The sequence below is a fragment of the Pan paniscus genome, chromosome 15, assembly GCF_029289425.2.
Source record: "Pan paniscus chromosome 15, NHGRI_mPanPan1-v2.0_pri, whole genome shotgun sequence".
Lineage (NCBI taxonomy): Eukaryota > Metazoa > Chordata > Mammalia > Primates > Hominidae > Pan > Pan paniscus.
In genome coordinates, this window is record NC_073264.2 from 34,532,854 (window position 1) to 34,546,055 (window position 13,202).

General features: G+C 36.1%; 1 protein-coding gene across 13 annotated transcripts in view; it reads left to right on the forward strand.

The window, feature by feature from the left end:
• The window catches only part of NPAS3 (neuronal PAS domain protein 3), an 867,158-nt gene that overhangs the window by 278,062 nt on the left and 575,894 nt on the right, over positions 1-13,202 (forward strand). For 7 of the 13 annotated variants that reach the window (XM_034937409.2, XM_055097465.1, XM_034937410.2 and 4 more), the window contains one exon: positions 1,752-1,996. In XM_034937409.2, coding sequence (XP_034793300.2) covers positions 1,752-1,996 — 245 coding nt within the window. Of the gene's footprint in view, positions 1-1,751; positions 1,997-2,106; positions 2,158-13,202 lie in introns of all 13 variants that reach the window. The other 6 variants (XM_034937407.2, XM_034937408.2, XM_055097464.1 and 3 more) reach the window with 1 other exon arrangement.

Consider the following 13,202-nt stretch of genomic DNA (forward strand, 5'->3'; position numbering starts at 1 on the left):
TGTAAAGGGAGGAATTCGAACTATTCTTGTATCCTAAGGTGTTAACCTGGATCCTAGTTATACTTACACTTTGTCAGATTCTAAGACATCTCTCACTTATGTAGCTTTCAACCAGCTAAAATTGAGCACTTGTAGAATTGAATGGAGGCTGGCCCAGATATTGGGAAATAAGTGACAAAACATGTCTTTTCCTTGTAAATTAGTAATGTTTCTGCCTGACTTTATCACTTGAGATGTATCAAGGGACAAAGATTTTGTCACCTGAGACTGCCGTTACTCTGAAAATGATAGCATTAACTTGTCTAATTCTGAGAAAGACATTTGTTAGCTAATGTAGACTATTAATAGAGCAAACATAAAACTGGTTGGGTATTAGCCTAGCAAGTATCTGACCAGAGCATTATGGCATTACTTAGATTACATAGATATTCAGTAAGATATTTCAGGTGTGATTTCTGCAGTGAATACAGTGTTTACACCAGAAAACAGTGTCAGGAATCCTATAATGTAATAGGGAATATTATTCACCATAGTATATTAAAAGAGAACGGAGCCTTGCTGCTGAACCAATTTTGATCTCTTCCTTTGGTCTTCCTTCCTTCCTTGTTTCTCTCTTTCTTATTATTTCATAATGAAAAAAAAGAATGCTAGACTCAAATATTTACAGTGCTTTCAGAATTCAATAAAATGCATACATAAAAATGATTTTAATAGTACCTTGATACTGAAAATATTATCTAGCTACTTATTGTGGTCTGATTTTTAAATTTATTTCTCATCAGACACAATACAGAGCAATTCAGAGCAGGTGGAATTCTCCTGTCAGATGCTCACACACAACTTCAGTTGTGCCAGATTCTGCCCTCAGCAATGTGAGCAAACTTCAAACAGAAATGCACATGAATAGTTGAAGGAAAATGCTGGATCCCACCTGTTGCCTCTTCTGGGTAGTAATATGTCTATAATGTTTATAAATTTTAATAACCCATACAGAGCTTTATCTTTCAATATTAAATTTATATTATCCTAAAGTTTGACTTCTTTGGGCAATATATTTTATTCTCTAGTATCTTAGAAAATCAATCTACTAATGTATGTCCATTAATAAAGAAGTATGCTCTTATCAAGCAGTTATCAGCACATTTATAAAATTACATTGAAATCTTCATTTTAAATATGATGTTTTCTTCATCTAACTGAACGTGCTGTGATCTTTATTGAGGGCTGGAAACATATTTGTTGATTCTGTCAAGGTGAATTGTATTCGTGTTTACCTTCTGCTCCCCAAGATTATAATTGAAATGAATTTTTCAAAATAGTTCCTTTTGATGAAGATCCCGTACTGATGAAAGTTAAATGAACAGAAGTATTAGTTTGAAATAGATACACGAATGTAAGCCCAACTTATAAATTGATTATAGTTGATAATATCAAGCCACCCCTGTAAACCTTCTGTTAGGTCTTAGAAACAATAAATACATCTCAATGCATGGACAATTGAAGGAAAAAAACCTTAACAAGTAAAACACAATTTTTACTCATTGGACTTGAGTTTGTGAAATGTAAGGCCAGAGTTAGAGTTTATGGCTTTAGTGGACATTTTCTGGAACTCATTTTACTGTCACTCTCTAGTTTTGAAATAGTTTTTGGTAGAATTTTGGTGGGAAAAAAGGAAATACAAAGAAAGCAGTATTTGAATGATGACAAAGTCACATATTCTAAACCACACATTCTCACTCCTTTGATTTCAGTTTACAAGCATTGAGAAAGGAGAAATCCCGAGATGCTGCTCGCTCCCGCCGGGGAAAAGAAAACTTTGAGTTCTATGAATTGGCCAAGTTGTTGCCTCTTCCTGCAGCCATTACCAGCCAGCTCGACAAGGCATCCATCATTCGACTTACAATTAGCTATCTGAAAATGAGGGACTTTGCTAACCAGGGGGACCCTCCGTGGAACTTGCGAATGGAAGGCCCTCCACCTAACACATCAGTAAAAGGTAAGTTTTAGGTCACTGTTCAGTCTGAATATGATGGTCTGTAGGGGTCTGTAAGACAAAATGTTTACCATCATCCTTTCTTCTTTTCCTGCATATCAAATCCTTTAAAGGGATACAAATGTGGAAATCTGAACTCTGCATGAGAAAGACACCATGTGAAGGTGAAATAAACCTCTTATTTTTCTATTTTATTTTCAAAAAGTCTATCAGCCTAAAATTCTGTCACTTTATATAAGATTTCAGAGAAATGAAAATGAAATGACACATTAAAATGCTTCTTGGGTTTAATGTATGTTTTACAATTACATACAAATTCTTCTTCATGAGTGGGGTATGGACACATTTGTTAAAGCATAGAGCTGACATTTTCTGCCTTAAGTAACCAAAGAAAGGCAGGGAGCATAGCTCTTCCATCTTTAGCAGGCATTTTAAGTTAATGATTTTATTGACCAACAAAAATCAATCTATGTATTAGTGTTTCAATTTTCTCTATATACATATTACCTAAAAGTTGTAAATATAAACATATATTTTTTATTCAAATCCTTGATGCAGTTACTCTTACAACTTAGTATCTTTAAATGTTAGGTCTTTTTCACTCTGATGCCTAAGACAGGTATTTTCTTGTGTGTTCCTGAAATTCCCAATAATTTATGGCATTTTTGGCATTTAAATATGCATGGATATATTTATTTATGTATGTGTGGTGTTGGCCATTGGTTTTCTGTCTTTAAGGGTATTCTATTCAAGGTGTATGGCCTAAATAATCTGCTAGGTTCTTATGTTCAAATTGTGTATCTAGACACTTTATAGCATGAAATAAAACCGGGCATTTGGAGGAGGTGCAGGCAACTTCCTCTAGGGAAGAATTAGCTTCTTTGGTTACATCTTGCCAACTACCTTTGGAAAAGTCCCTGTACTCTTGGCTATGATAGGAAAGGGTACTAGTGGGGAGCTGTAATCTTTTGTAGGATTCAGATTGAAATGAAGGGTCAAAAGCAGTTATTATTTACAATTTTGTGGTAAGAGCTGTGATCATATATGTGACTGTGAGAGTGTAAATTTGTTACTTGGGGATTGTGTTATGCACATTAGAGGTGGAAAATGATAATTTAAATTGTAACAGGTTATTTTCTTCTAGAGCAACAGTTGGCAAACATTTTCTGTAAAGGGCCATGTAGTAAATATTTTAGGCTTAATGGGCTACTCAACTCTCCTGTTGTAGCACAAAATTAGTCATAGACAATATATAAACAAAACAGCGTGGCTGTGTTCCAATAAAACTATATTTACAAAATAGGCAGCAGCCACAACATTTGTCCCATAGGCTATAGTTTGCAGACCACTGCTCTAGAGTGTAAGAATGACACTTAAAGATTGAGGAGAACACACAACAGAGGTACCTCTCAAGGACAGGATGTCAGTCAAAGGTAGCCCAGGAAAAATAAAGCAAGGCACATTCGAGTTGTCCTTTTACATCCCTTCTGCCCTTGAGCATGTAGATATCAATTCAATAACACACCAATTCATGTTCTAGATTGTATTATGCTATAAAAAACTACCCGAGAATGGATAAACAAAAAAGGTTTAATTGACTCACAGTTCCGCATGGCTGGGGAGGCCTCAGGAAACTTACAATCATGGTAGAAGGCGAGGGGGAGGCAAAGAACGTCTTACATGGCAGCAGGAGAGAGAAAGAAAGAGACAGCAAAAGGGGAATTGCCACTTTTAAACCATCAGATCTCGTGAGAACTCACTATCACGAGAGAGCATATGGGAAACGGCCCCCATGATCCAGTCACCTCCCAGAAGGTCCCTCTCCTGACACGTGGGATTATTAATGCAATTAGAGACAAGATTTGGATTTGGATGGGGACATAGAGCCAAACCATATTAAAGATATTAGTACCAAATTTTCCCAAGCTAAAGATGTAAATATAATTGTGGTAAATATACATTAGATACATTTTTTCCACTCTAGTTTGAGGCATAGACTATCTTTATTCCAAGTCATACAAGATGAAAGGATGAGGGTAACAGGTTAGGAACCATACCATGTGAAAAATATGTAATAATTATTCAAATATATAAGTTCAAAAAATATATTATTCAAATGAAATGATGGACCTGTATTTATTTAACATAACTCAGCAAAAAATATTTGTTTATTTTCATTGTTAAAGGGGTTTGTAGTCAATAGGCTTTCTTGGCAGTCATGGCTACCAAAGTAGAAAAATGTGATGGTTCTGTTATTTGTCCATTTGTCTATGATGTAGTAGTCCAGCTTACTTCCAGAATCATGGCCTTTTAGGTATGCAAATATATAGATCACATGTCATTATTCCCTCATTTTATGAGGGATAGTTAGATGAGGCAAGTGTTAAGTGGAAACGACTTTGCAATTCAGTGTTAGCATATCTAAGGCAAGAATCCACTTTTCTTGCCTTCTGTCTAGTGTTCTATCACTTCTTGTCATTACTACAGATAATATTTGTTTTCTATCACCATCATCAGACGTTTTAGGTGAGAATTTTCTCAGCTTCAGACTGTTACTAATACTTCATTTTTATTTTGTGGCCTTCAATTCCACTCTTTAACTTCTTAGTATGATTAAGATGTATAAAAAGAAGACAAAATGTGGCTGCTGCCCCTACGTTGTTGCAGTTTCTGGAATGGCATGGTAGTGTCACTGAGAAAAAACAGGGTGGTGAAGATGCATGTTTAGAAACCTGGAAGGAGATAACGGACTTTAATATATTTAAAATTCCATCCAGATGGTGGCAGAGCATCTAAGTTGGTACATATTCGCTTTCACTATTAGTAAACTGGTGATAGGTTAGAAATGAAGATGTAAACATAGTGACTCCCTACTGTCTACCCTGGCTCTCAAAAGTAGCTAGAAATATAAGGAGCACTTTCTATAAACTGGTTCTACTGTAAAATATATGTACATTTTATTGCTTTACTCTAGTTCTTTAATGCAAAACTGCTATTCATTCTGATCAAACATTCATAAAACAATAACATCAAAAGAAATTCATTTTAATTTATTAAGGTCTTCTATGTTGTGCCCTTGAAGATGTTCATATGGATAAACAAGCTTATATAAATAGCCTGCAGCATCATGTGAAGTGCAGTTCATAATCCAACAATAAAACGATAGACACTATACTTCATGCTTCTCCAAGCAATCTCTTGAATAAACCTGAAGGCATTTGGCAATTCGTATGAAATGTACTTACATTGTGGTGGCAACATTTTTTAATGTGATGAGTTGATCATGTTAATAATTAAATTTCAAAGCTTAAATTTAAATTTGTCCCACACAACTGTATAGAAATTTAATCATTTTAATTTATGGCTTCAGAAAGGTCCTTTACTGTGCCCTGTGCAGTATTCATCACATGTTTTCTTAACAGTCCATAAAGGTTGATGAGTTTGTTTTGTGATTCCCATTGTATATAGATTATTACAAGTTATGCTTGCAGAAAGAACACTCAGGTGACAGTATGTAATATGTCCCAAGTCAATTACTTCGTGGAAATGATATGTTAAGCAATTGGAAGGTAACAGATAGTTTTTTCCATTATTTTAGAAATATCTGTATTGTTATAATACAGATCAAATCTACAATGAACATTATGCATTATTCAAGAAATGACCAGGCATTCTCAGCAGTGTTTCAGCTAAATAACTGATGATTGTAACCTTTAAAGAAATCTCATTGTGGTGACTGTTGGTAAATCACTTCTCCATTCATAGTAATCTCTATTTAGAGGCTATCTAGAAACCATTATATCTTTTATTAATCTTTAAAGCAATAGCCACTGATTTGACATTTGCTAAAACTAGATAAATTTTCTGTCTTTCTAATATCACAGACTTCAGTCAATTTTAAGAGTCTGTCGTCTGCTGCAACTCTATTAATCTAGGAATATTTACCATTGCAATCATAAGTTTTATTTCAATTTAAACATTGCAGCTTTTAAACAACAATATGCCTATGTGTGTGACAGGCAACAATGCTAAAATATGTAAAGTATAAGAAATTCTTAGTCTTTGGAAAGGAACAGTTGAAAAATATGCAAGATAACTGGTGATTAAAATTGACTGAACACATTAGGGAAGAACTTTACTATTTTCATAGAATTTCCCTTCACTATTTCGGGCATCTATTGTGAATTAAGTAGGAGATGTTTCTGAGAGGAGAGACTTGCAGGCTTGTATTTAAGCAACATATTAGCTATCCCTAGCCAAAGACTAGACTCTTACTAAAGCAATGATGTTTAATGGATTTATTTTAAATCATAGTGTAGTGTAACTGAGTACAGGTCGTACTCAGAGTGACACTAAACTACTGTTATAATATTGTCCACCAAAATTAGATAGCATTTTATAAAATGGATTCTGTTTCAATAGAAAGGTAGAGACTCCAAGACTGAGTGATAGGTCATCTTGGTCTAAGCAGTTCAGGGATTTTCCTGTTCCTGTTGTGGCATTTTCCTGTGTGCTGACATACATTTACTTCTACCAAGTGACATTCATGCTTTGGGGCAAGGGTCATATTCCTCATTACTAAAAAACCATGTGAGATGAAAGTTCATAGAATCAGTACATGGCCATGGACACCCAGCCGATGACATTCTTTTGTCTTTTTGCACGGGTAAAAGGAAGAACCCAGACTGTACACCTTAGCTTCTGAGCAGGAGCCTCCTACAGGGCTAGACGAGTAGGGCAAAGATGGTAACTCAGTTCTTGCTTGATTCCTCTTCCTACCTCCATCATCCTCAGCAGACTGAGGAACAGACTCCCTGCTCTGATCTCTACTTCTGTTTTGTCCCAATCCATAGTAGGTGGTGGGTACCCAGTGGAAACAGAACAATTCAGAAGCTGAGCTGCCAATGTTTGTTGTTGTTTATTTTGGGAGTGAGTGCCAGGTTTTACTAGGACATGGAAATGTGATGTATTTGCCTTTACTTAGGTGTGCTTCCAGGAAGGCTTTTTAATTGTATGCTGTTATACTTTTGTATATTTCTAATGAAGTTATGACTTCATTTAAGGAGCTCATTTAAGAACTAACCTTTTATCTTACTTTATTTTACATCATGATAGGACAAGCAATGTTTATATCACCACATTTCCCAAGGACTATCATCTTTGACATTGGGCAGGAAGGGCTTTCTGACAATTGCAGGCTAAATGATGAGAGAGTATGTCTCTGAGACTCTAATTCTTTGGAGTTTTACACTTTTTCATGAAAAGCTTTGGTGACTACAAAGGTGAACTCTTGATCACTGAATTATTATCTAACTCAGCATGAAAAATACTATATATAGCATTGCTGGTTTCTTGCTGCATGCCACTGTTCAAGAGTTTGGCTTGTCACTATTGTTTTCAGTGCATCTGGTACAATGGATAATTCAGGATTACACTCAGCTCCAGACAGTGACTTGAAGAAAGCACATTTTTGAGAGCGATGGCTGAGAATATGTGAATATTCAGGTGTCCTAGTCAACTATTGCCAGAGAACAAGCAATCACAACATCTAAGTGGCACACAATAACAAGCTTTTACTCATGGAGCTGTGGTTAGGCTGCGAATTGGCAAGTCTAGACTGGGCTCAGTGGGTGCCTCTGCTTTGTGCCACAGCTCTGGCTGGGCTTGGCTCCTTGCTGGGGGTTCAGCCTAGCTCTGTCCCATGTTAGAAGGCAGCAGCTATTTGGAAGTAGTTCTTTCATGCTGATGGAGGCAAAGGTGTAAGAAGGGTGAACAAAAACATGCAATGTCTCTTAATGGCGTGGCTCAGAACTGTCATGGTGTCATTTCTGTTCAGTTGTTAGGTCAGAGCAGATTGCGTGGCACAGACCAAAGTCAAGGGGCAGGGAAGCACATTGCACCTCTACTGGGAGATACTGCAAAGAAACATGGCCAATTTCACAGATAGAAGATGAAGAGCATGAATCTGTAACTTAATTTACCTTATCCAGAGTAGTACTTGTGTATTGTTTTTATCTGTAGTTTTTGTTTGCCCAAAAGCAGAAGTGGGCTTGGCATGGTGGCTCGTGCCTATAATCCCAGCACTTTGGGAAGCTGCGGTGAGAGGACTCCTTGAGCCCAGGAGTTTGAGGTTACAATGAGCTATGACTGCACCACTGCGTAGAGGGAGAGCTTGTCCCTAAAAGTTTTTTTAAAAGGAGAAGTAGAAATGAGGATTTTTTTGTGGAGACTTTGGAAATGTGGGCAAAAGAGTACAGATGTGCTCTTTTGCATTATGCATCAAGATTAATCAACCTCTTTCTATCGCCACTATTATCTTATTTTCCTGTAGCAACATTGAGTGGTAAAACCCATCCATTTCTGCCTTTGACTATGTCATCATCTGACTGGATTGCTCTTTTCCTTTGTAGGGGTAAAAGTGTAATAACTTTTCCTCACCTATCACAAGGGTCATGGATGAAACTTCCATAACAAAAGACAGGTTATCAAGAAAAAATTTATTTAATCAAAATTTTACATCACATGGGAGCACTCAGAAATGAAGACCCAGAGATCCAGGGAGAAGTGCATATTCTTAAGCTTAGGTTCAATGAAGAATGGACAGCTGTATAGAAATATGACTGGACAAAAAAGGCATGATGTAATGATAATAACTTGAGGGGAATTCCAACAAGTCCTGTGTGTTCAGATTTTTCTTGGCCTCTCTGTGTAGCATTTCTTCTTCTGGGTATAGGGCACGACACTTGTCATGTAAGGGTCTTCAGGGAGGAGAAGAGAGAGTCAGATAGTTTTCCTAGATTTTATGGCTTGCTTTGGGGGACAGCAGTTCTATTGTGTATGATGTACCTTGAGGAAGAAATAGGGGAAGGAGAAAGGGAGGAAAAAGAAGGTCAGAGAGAATATCTTTTTACGCCCTTCCAGTCTCCTTCAGTTCAAAGTATTCAGCTTGTCAAAATGCCATACTTCACAGTATCACATTCTGAGACCCAACACCTTCTATTGGGTTTGCTTGAACTCCTATTCAGCATTCACATCCCAGCTCAGATGTCACTCTCTTGTGCAAATCTCTGCTTCCCCAGAGCATTAGTAATTTCTTTCTTTAGGGTATTGTTACATTATTCTGTTGGTTTGTTATCAACTTAAATAGCAATTTGTTTCTTTACATGCCTGTCTCTGTATTGAGACTATGAGCTTATTGAGGCAATAGCCTGGGTCATCTTATTCCTTTTTATATCTCCAGAACCTTGTACAATACCTATGAAAGTAAGTATTTAACTATGTTTTAAGTTGAATTGTGTAGAATTGAATTATATCTTGGGATTACTATTAGTGGAGTTATATAGTACTGATAAGAACTATGGGTGAGTTTAAATCATAAACTAGGAAGATGCAAAAGAAGAGTAAAACAAGGAAGAGTAGAAGAAAAATGGAGGGAGAATGATGGGAATAATGTGAAAACAAAGGGAAATTATGCAGGACATGGAGTAGGCGCTAGAAGCAGGTGTGGCTCCCTGGGATGAGCTGCTAGTCCCTGCCCTGTGGTAGGGTTCCCCCATCAATGTGGTTCTCCATGTGGATGTACATGCAGAGGAGGCGCAGGTTAAAAACTGTAGTCTCAGTCCCAGCACTTTGGGAGGCTGAAGCAGGTGGATCACCTGAGATCAGGAGTTTGACACCAGCCTGGCCAACATGGTGAAACTCCATCTCTACTAAAAAATACAAAAATTAGCCAGGTGTCGTGGCAGGTGCCTGTAATCCCAGCTACTCCGGAAGCTGAGGCAGGAGAATCGCTTGAACGTGGGAGGCAGGGGTTGCAATGAGCTGAGACTGCACCTCTTCATTCCAGCCTGGACAACAAGAGAGAGACTCCATGTCAAAAGCAAAACAAAACTGTAGTCTCAAGAAAACCATGAGTATTCTGGGTGTGTGAACTGGAGTCCATTGAACAAATACCTGAGTATCTTCTCTTAGTAAGTCAGTCCTCTAAGTCCTTTGCCTTGGAGATATTTATAATTCATAGAGAAATGAATGTGCAATACATAATGGTATGACAGCTTTCAAGAAAATTAAACATACCATGTGACTGGTGTCATAAAGCCCTCTCTAGACCTCAGTTTTCTTTTTGTCAGTGATTTTGGTCTGAATGATTACTTACTGTCTAATCCAAAGTCCCAATTCCTCAGAAAGGATTTAGGGATTATTGTCCTAAATTAGACTATTTGAGACTAATAGTCTTCTTTGGACTATATGGTTTCTTGAAGCTGTTTATTAATAATTTCAAAAGCCACATACCCTAACTCTTCATATTTTGCTAATATTTCTATTTTCCTTTTCTTTTACTTAATTCCTCTGTACATGGAATTATGGTACATGGAGGTACCATATCTCCCTTCTATATGTTCAAAAATATATGGCATTGTTTCTTATCTTAAAAATTTTTTGTTTGTATTTTCAATATTTGAGCATGTGTAATCATTATAAATAAGACAGGAGAGTAAGATAGCACATAATGAAGTTTTAAAGAAATCAAGCGCAAAATATATGATAAAGATAAAATAAGAACCCAGCACTTCATATACTTTTTCTTTGCATTTACTCTCTTGAGAAAACTTTAGGGAACACACTTATATTCTATATCACATCCAACTTATTTTAAAAAGTCTACCAGTTCTTGATAACGTAATATTTTAGTCATGACATCTTGTGGTTTTGCATTATACTGCACTGTACTCACTTATTTGGGACTTTCAAGTTTATGTGCTCTGTTCTTTAGGACTGGAATTCTTTAACGTGTTTTTGTTAGCCCTATCACCTCTTGCAAAGCACAATATATAGTTCCAGTGCTCTGCAGATGATAATATTTCATAAGCATAGCAAAGAAGGACTCACCTCTGACTCCTTTATATGATTGAAATTGTACTGTGGCTTTAATTTTCAGAAACGGCTTTCTGGATACTGTGCATAAGTCTTAGCTCTGCCTTAATAAACAGGTGACCTCCGCCTGTGAAAACTAATGTGTCTTTGAATGTTGATTGACTGCAGCTTTTCGGATCCTTTCTGGGTCCATAGTATGTTAGTAAATGTCAGAACCTCAGCATTCTAAAGGAAGGCCAATAGATTTTTTGTTGTTGTTATTAAAAGACCAGATTGTCTGGTCTTTTAACAAAGTCAGTTACAGAGTTGGAACTAGAATTTGGGCCTCAGTAATCCTAGTTTAGAACATTTTCTTCCATAATAAAGAGACTTTTCTCTCTATGTTCAGCTACTTACGATTGGAATCCCTTTTCCCCATTTACATTATATGTGAACATTTATCCACATATCTAGCTCACGTTAGACACTGGCCCATTTTAGAGCAAATGATAACATTTTATCATGTTATGATTCTATGAAATCATAACATGATTCTATGAAAAGAATTCTATGAAAAGAATAATTTTAAGAAGGCATTAGGAAACTGGCTGAAGCATAGATGGGACCTTTCTGTAGTGTCTTTGCATCAGTACACGAAATTCTCTATAAATCTAAAAGCGTTTCAAAATAAAAAGTTTTATTTAAAAAAATCACTAGAATTCACTCTGATGATAGAAACATTAGAAAAACAAGCCTCTGTCCAAATGGAAACTTGTTATTTCCCACTCTCCTACCTTTCTAACTGGTCAATATTGAGTCCCCAAATGCTCAACATTCTAAAGTGCTTCATGGCTGATTGTATTAGGAAATGTGATTAACTGACAGTTACAATATCAATCAATGGAAATGGAAGGGAGGAAATTGGTTAGTCTGTTTACATAGTTAGCTTAAAACTTTATAACTGAACTATTGCCATAGAGAGTCATACATAAGTTTTCTTTAAAATTTATAAATTATTTCCATTTAAGAGTCATACATGAGCACAGGTGCTCTGGTTAGTCTCCTTCTTTTTTTTGTGAAGGTTATGACTAGTATTACATTTTCTATTCTTCCTGTCTTGGTCAAAGAGTGCCTAAAAGGGAAGGTTAGAAAGCCAAGACAAAACCTAGTTATAGAGTTCTATAACAGGAGTCAGCCAACGTTTTCTGTAAAGGATCAGATAGTAAATAATTTAGCTGTTGTGGGCCATAAGGTCTCTGCTGCAACTGCTCCGCCCTACTTTTATAGTGCAAAAGTAGCTATATAGACAAGCTGTAATGGAATGCATTTGGCTGTTTTAATAAAACTTTATTTGTGGACATTGAAATCAAATTATGACATGTCATGAAATATTATTCTTATGAGTTTTTTTCAACTATTTAAAAAATTAAAACAACAAGGACAATGCATTCTTAGCTTGTGGGTGGTACAGAAACAAGTGGCAGGCTAGATTAGACCTGCATGCACGCCATAGATAGCCAACTCCTGTCGGGACCATTAGAACTGGAGGTGGACTTAGGTACCTATTTTAGAACCCATTATGGTAGAAAGCATACTTCGAGTTGTAAAAGGTCGATTCTTGTATTTGTTTAAAACATATCGCAACAACAATGAATGGCCAGAAATATGTTTTTTAAAAAAATTATCTTCAGTGCTAATGTATGTACATAAGTCTATTTGTCATGATGGCTGTCATGACTAAATTATGTACCAGCCAGGAGTGTGATGTTGGCATGTTTCAATAGCTATCCATAGATGTATATGCATTGTGTATGTCACCGAAAAAATTAAGTGAGAAGTCATAGTAAGTCAGTGGTATCATTTGGCTTATTACTTTTGGCAGCTTTCTCACTTTAATATAGCAAATGATCCAGACTAAGGATATTCACATAGTCTCTTTAAATGCATGATCTTAATGAAGAGAAGCATGGTGAAAACATTGTCTACACAGGACTATTGTTTGGTCATTTTGACCTGGCTAATCAAACAACTGATCAGTTTAGGTTAATTAATAGTTTTGATTTATTTTTCCACATAATTTATTAGTTGTCTTTCTGATCCAATTGATGGTTTAAAGTATGTTGTGACTGTAACCATCATTAAAAATCATTAGAAATAAGATGTTTGAGATCTGTGTATTTAGTGGTATTATTATCAGCAATACAATGAATAAAATTGGTAAATCTAACCTAGTCTTTTGTGGGTAAAATTTAACATATCTCCAAAACCAATGTCTATATAAAATGAATAAATGTGGCTAAATTATATAGCATAATATAATTTTCATAACTTACACTCAAGAAACCAAATACAGTTG